The sequence below is a fragment of the Bison bison genome, unplaced genomic scaffold (genome assembly GCF_000754665.1).
Source record: "Bison bison bison isolate TAMUID 2011002044 unplaced genomic scaffold, Bison_UMD1.0 scf7180017864230, whole genome shotgun sequence".
Taxonomy (NCBI): domain Eukaryota; kingdom Metazoa; phylum Chordata; class Mammalia; order Artiodactyla; family Bovidae; genus Bison; species Bison bison.
Window position 1 is genome coordinate 729,838 of NW_011494802.1, and position 6,718 is coordinate 736,555.

The 6,718-nt window shown below is 51.8% G+C and overlaps 1 protein-coding gene across 1 annotated transcript; it reads left to right on the forward strand.

Annotated features, from left to right (window-relative positions):
- The first annotated feature begins 3,981 nt into the window (after positions 1-3,981).
- On the forward strand, positions 3,982-4,920 carry LOC104993000 (olfactory receptor 13J1-like). Its single transcript, XM_010846062.1, has one exon. It carries the CDS (start codon positions 3,982-3,984, stop codon positions 4,918-4,920), a length of 939 nt encoding a protein of 312 aa, XP_010844364.1.
- The last annotated feature ends 1,798 nt before the right edge of the window (positions 4,921-6,718 follow it).

Below are 6,718 nucleotides of genomic sequence, written 5' to 3' on the forward strand. Positions count from 1 at the left end.
AAGACTCTTGAGAGTCCCTTGGACAGCAAGGAGATCAAACCAATCAATCCTAAAGGCAATCAATCCTGATATTCATTGGAAGGACTGATGCTGAACCTGAAGCTCCAATATTTTAGCCACCTGATGCGAAGAACTGACTCACTGGGAAAGATGCTGATGCTGGGAAAGGTTGGAGGCAGGAGGAGAAGGGGAAGACAGAGGATGAGATGGTTGGATGGCATCACCAATGAATGGACATGAGTTTGAGTGAACTCCAGGAGTTGTTAATGGACAGGGAGGCCTGTTGTGCTGCGATTCATGGTCTTGCAAAGAGTCAGACACGACTGAGCAACTGACTGAACTGAGGGCCAGAAGAGACTTGAGTGGAAATGGAGTGTGGCTGTTAATGGGGACAGAGTTTCCCTTAAAGGTGAAACTGCCTATCAATTGTTCATTCAGTCACTCCAATGTCTTTAAATGTATTCACCAAGAGTGGCCTATACATTGACTTAATTCTGCATCCATCCATCCATTCATTTATTGATCCTGTAAACGTTCATGGCCCACACTGAGGACTGACCTGTGAGGGTGGATTCCTGGCCCTGAGTCACCTCCTCCAACTTTTGTACACCAATTAAGATCTCTAAGTAGACTCTGTGTAATTGGGTCTTTGGGACATCATCCCTGAAGTACCCCAAAGTTTCTAAGCTGGGTGAATTTCCCCTTCTGCCTCTAAATTGCCTTGGGAATGGTGCATTCCCTTGGTGCAGGGAGTTTTGAAAAGTCCCTGCTCCCCAGGAGACTGTCATCCAGCATGGGGCTGGGAGCTGCTTGGGCGGGCAGTACCTGGCTGCTGACAGTGAACCACTGGGCACCCTGCTCAGCCTTGAGCCCACCAGAATCTCCTAGTTCTACCAAACCTGACACGTTGCAGAGAATGTGCTGCATTCTAAGTGCTTGGTCTACTTCCCCCAAATTCTAAGAGCTCCACTTCACTGTATCACATTGAAAACACTTCACTAAACTCTACGACAGCCTAGGTGAGTCTTCTTAGTTTGGAAAGCTCCAGTAATGTGAAACTCCGGGTCCTGACCACTGAGGTTCCCTGGATAGAGGAGGCTCAGATCTGCTTCTTGGACCTGTTTTCTCCTGATTACAGCCAGTGAAGGTTCTTGGTCTCAGAAACATCTTCCAGGAAACAAGGCACATGGATCTGGAAGAGGCTGAAGGTAAGTAAAAAAATGGTGACATGGGGCAGAGGAAAGGGCTGGGATCAGGAGCCCCAGGGAACTCCTGCAGTCTTGGTTTCCCCTCTAACTCACTGTGCAGCACTGGGCAAGCCCCTTCCTTCTTTGAGTTTCATTTCTCCAATACCTAACAAGGGGTGGTCTTGCTGATCTGCAAGCCCCCTCCCAGTTCAGACAGGTGTCATCCAGGCTAGGAACCACTCAGATTGAGCAGCCAGCTGCTCACTTGAAATGTGTCTTAGCCTCAGGAAGTGACAATGGGACAGGAAAAAGTTGGCTGTGGCCAGCCTAGGGGCTTCAGCTTGGCCTTCAGAATCTGGGTGAGGAGGGGAGTGGGAGAGCTCCCTGCATGCTGGTGGGGCTAAGCAACAGGCTGGAAGCCAGTGAGAAAGGTGAGCACCATCCTCCAGGTGCACACACTCGGCCGTGATACATACAGGACAGAGGGTTCAGTTGGGCTGGGAGAGGATAAAGGGAGGCTTCCCAGGGGAAGTGGCACTTGAACTGGTTTTCACATAGCATTTGGCTAGAAGATACGCTGAAAGACACTGTGGGCTCTGCAAACCAAGCTCCCTGGCCCAGATCAGGGAAGCAGAGTCCCACAGCCTGCATCCACCTCCCTCCTCCCAGATCTTCTTGGCCGACAGTCCAGGACAGAAGGCTGAGCGGCCTTCTATCTGACATCCCAGGGCAAGGCCAGTGCTCTCTTTCCTGCATAAGGCCCCTCCGCCCCTGAGGCAGCACGCAAAGCTCAGGACCCCGCGTCTGTGCATGTGATGGCATAGTACACAACGGCCCCAGCATGGGCTTGACTTGGTGGTGGAGGCCCAGGGAGACCCAGAGAGAGTCCACATCAGGAAGGATTTCGTGATGCACCCAGTGGCCTGACAGCAAAAAGAAAAGTGTGTCTAAGGGAGTAACCTTCCCGTCACTAGAGGCATGCCAAGAAAAGCAGGATGAGGCTCAGCTAGGAACTGGAGAGGATTATTATCAGGGAATGGTTGAGGCTTCCTGGCCTGGAAGCACATGTGTTCTCATTCCTTCCACTAATGCCTAGCACCCTGTCTGGGGTGTGTCAGGAACTCAATCCCTTCTCGATTCTGAAAGCAATAAACATGGTAGGACTAACAGAAGGAAACTGTCTCCAGCAAGGGTGGCATTGAGAGGACTGGTGCCCAGCCCAGACCAGGCTTAGACAGTGTGTCCCACGGGTTCCAAGAGCCCGAAACACGAGGGAAAGTTTAAGTCCTGCTCCTTAGCTGGTGAGAAGATTGGGAGTAGGGGGAGACACTTAGGAGAAAGATGTCCATCTAGGGTGATGAAAGAACAACCAATATTTGGGGTTTAACAGAAGCAAACATCTGCTATGAGCTCAGTGCAGCTGTCTTGCTGTTAGGAGAACAGGATTCTAGACTCATCTTGCCAGGAACCCATTGTGCAGCCTCAGTTTCCCTACCTGTACAGTGGGAGCTCCAATGGATTAATCTCTCAGAGCTTATTGCAATTTGATGCCTAGGAGTTCATGAAGCCCAAGGAGCCCTGGCTCAGGTTAAGAGAAAATAGGAAGCAGGCTGAAAGGTCCATCAAACTTTCACTCAAAAACACATCAGTAGTCAGTTCAGTTGCTCAGTCGTGTCCAACTCTTTGTGACCCCATGAACTGCAGAATGCCAGGCTTCCGTGTCCATCATCAAATCCCAGAGCTTGCTCAAATTCGTGTCTCTTGAGTCAGTGGTGCCATCCAACCATCTCATCCTCTGTCTTCCCCTTCTCCTCCCTCCTTCAATCTTTCCCAGAATGAGGATCTTTTCTAATGAGTCAGCTCTTTCCATCAGGTGGTCGAAGTATTGGTGCTTCAGTTTCAGCATCAGTCCTTCCAATGAATATGGTGAGGATGAATTCTGAAGGTCAATCCACAGTAGCTGATGATGAGCAGGATTTATGGGCTCACAGGTGGACGAGCCCCTAATAGGCTCAGAGGCCAGGAGCCCCTCCAATACAAAGCACGTGTGCTTCATGCATGGAGACCAGAGCTGACTGCAGAGGTAAATCAGAGTTTTGCGGGCTGGGAGATAAATGAGACAGGCATCTTCATCCGTGGGAACAGTATGATACAATTCAAGGCTTCCTGAAAGCCAGGAGGACCCTCAGAGACCATCTAGCCCAGTGATTCTCAAAGTGTGGTCCCCTGACCAACAGAACAGCATCACTCAGACTGAATAAGATAGAAACTGTGCTTTCACAAACTTTCCAGGTGATTCTCATGTAACCTTACAGGTGATTCTAAGATTTGAGGACCTTCCATCCAGCCCATTGTTCCCAAAACTGTGCTGCTAGAATACTTATTTGCAGGAGGTTAACGGGTGCTCTGTAAAAGGAGGATCTATGGTCAAATAAGTTTGGGAACTACCTACTCTCTGCATCACTTTCAGAAAGTCACCAATCACAGTGGTGTGTTAACGACTCTGAGAAGTTCCACAGTAAATTCTTTGCTTTTGATTAATCCAACGTTGTTTCAAATTGCTTTTTCAGATTGCCCACATTTCCATTAACACTCTCTTAGAGAAATTCTGACCCACCTCATTCCTTATTTTTCACGTGGATCTATTGAAGATTGGAAGAAGTATGGGGACTGCCCAGAGTTTCAGAGAGAAAGTGTGTCAGGGATCGAAAAGCCCTAGCAATACGCTTCACCCCTGAACCCTGCACCCTCTTTCCCTGCCTCCTAGCCGTGCGTCCCTCCAGAGCTCTGTGATATGGAGCCAGTCAACAGCACAGAGGTGTCTGAGTTCTTCCTGAAAGGATTTTCAGGTTACCCTGCCCTGGAGCACCTGCTCTTCCCTCTGTGCTCAGCCATGTATCTGGTGACCCTGCTGGGGAACACAGGCATCGTGGCGGTCAGTGTGCTGGATGCCCGCCTGCACACACCCATGTACTTCTTCCTGGGCAACCTCTCCATCCTGGACATCTGCTACACGTCCACTTTTGTGCCCCTGATGCTTGTCCACCTCCTGTCAGCCCAGAAGACCATCTCCTTTCTTGGCTGTGCACTCCAGATGTGTCTGGGTCTGTCTACAGGCTCCACAGAGTGTCTGCTGCTCACCATCATGGCCTATGATCGCTACCTGGCCATCTGCCGGCCCCTTAGGTACCCCGTGCTGATGAGCCACCAGCTCTGCTGGTTGCTGGCGGGAGCCGCCTGGGTCTTCTGTCTCTTCATGTCAGTGACTGAGACAGTCATCGCCATGAGGCTGCCCTTCTGCGGCCACCGTGTGGTCAGTCACTTCATCTGCGAGATCCTGGCAGTCCTGAAGCTGGCCTGTGGTGACACGTCCATCAGTGAGTTCTTCCTGCTGGTGGGTGCCATCTTGCTGCTGCCCGTGCCCCTGGCCTTCATCTGCCTGTCCTACACGCTTATCCTGGCCACCACCCTGAGGGTACCCTCAGCCGCCGGGCGCCGCAAAGCCTTCTCTACTTGCTCAGCACACCTGGCCGTGGTGATGCTTTTCTATGGCACCGTCATCTTCATGTACATGAAACCCAAGAGCAAGGAGGCCCGTATCTCTGACGAGGTCTTCACGGTCCTCTATGCTGTGGTCACACCCATGCTGAACCCCGTCATCTACAGCCTGAGGAACAAGGAGGTGAAGGAGGCTGCCAGGAAGGTGTGGGGCAGGATACAGACCTCCAGGTGAGGGAGGCCAGGGCTCCTGCAGGTTAGCAGCTCAGGTCTGCCTTCCCCTACAGAGAGGATGGATAGGGCACAGGGTTGGGGGTCTGGAATCTTCAACCCAGAAAGGCAGCACCACCTCCCACTATTCCTGCCACAGATCCGAGCTCACAATTCCGCCTTTGTTCCTTCCCCAAGCAAAAGCCCTGGGCCAGCTCTCAGCTTTAGTCCCCGCGTCTTCCCATCAGCCTCCCTGCTGTCCTCAAAATTTCAGTCTTGTTCCTCTCAATGTATCCTCCAAGGGTCATCCAAAGGGTTATTTTGGAAAGGTCTATTTGATCATGATTCTCTTGGCTGAAACCCCTGAATGGCTCCCAGAGCTCTCAGGATGAAATGAAAGGGCTTCACTGGGGGCATTCCAGACCCCTGTAGCCTGGCCCTGCTGGTCATGACCAATCCCCTTCCCCGCCCTGTGCCCCACAGATTCCCTCCTGTCAGCTGCACACACTAACCCGGCAGAAGTTGCGCCCAGTAATGCCCGTCTCTGTGCCCTTCTTGGTTCTTCCCACAAGGCAGCCCCCACCCAGCACACAGCTCCATGTGTAAAAGGACTGCCTGATCCTCGAGGCCCATCTTTATATTTTTAAAATGAAATTCCCTATGCTACACATGGGGTCCTTGTTGTTTTCCTATTTTACATAGAGTACTGTAAATCTGTTAATCCCCAACTCCTGATTTACCCCTCCCCCACCTCAAGGCCCATCTTGAATGACACCTCCTCCAGGAAGCCTCCCCACTCTGCACCTCTCACTGTGCTCCTCCTGCTTTATTTCAGTGTTGCTCTAAGAGCCAGTAATACCAGATTTCACTCTGTCCCAAGGTCTGGCCCTGCCCAACCCCAAGCCCACACCGGTTTCTCAAATAAACAGAAAATACATCAATGTAGGGCAGAGCCTGGGGTCCTCCCCAAATCTGAGCAGAGCTGAGATGAAGTTCACAGATGACAGGCACAGTCTAGCACCTAGGGAGCTCACAGCAGAGGCAGTGCCGTGGCCCAGCCTCCACAATTTCCAGCCCAGCCCAGGCCCTGGGACGCTGGTCACCGGAGCAGCGGAGGGTCTGGCTTCCTCTGTCGCTTTAGCAGCAGCCACTCCACTGCCTCCCTGCCGAGCGTCCAGGCTTCATGTGGCCTTGGGGAGACTTTGCTTCACCCGTCTTCAACCCACCTACTAAGACCCTGCCATTTCCACCTCTTCCTGGAGCTCAGCCTCTTCCTAGGTTTGAACACACAGAGGAAACAGACTCAGGCTTGACAGCATCTCCATTCCCTGCCCCCTCTGGCCTCAGTGGTACCATCTTGTGTGATGGGAGAGCTCGGCCACCGAGCAGCAGGCCAGCTCTCCTGCGCCCGGTAGGTAAGCACAGTGCTTGTCTGAGCCCTCAGGTACCCTCCACTCTGTCTTCCTGCTTCCTCTGCTGGTCAGAACAGAGGCACAGAGGAGAGCAGCGCAGCCCGCAGCCCACAGCTGACCAAGCCCAGGGGAAGCTTCTGCAGAGATGTTCTGCTAGGCCTTTGATGCCATGACAGGAGTTTGGACTTTATGCTGTGGGGACGGGAGTTTACAATCACACTTCCTTTTAGCAGGGTCACTGATTAGACACCATACTTCACCCATGAAACTGGCAAAGAACTTTTCTAACATATATCGCTAACTATAGTGCGGTGAAGCAGGTAATATCATACACAGCTGGGGAGGGTGTGAATAAATTTGTATGAACTTCCTGCCAAGTAAGTTTGGGTATCAGTTAAGAGACATGAAAAC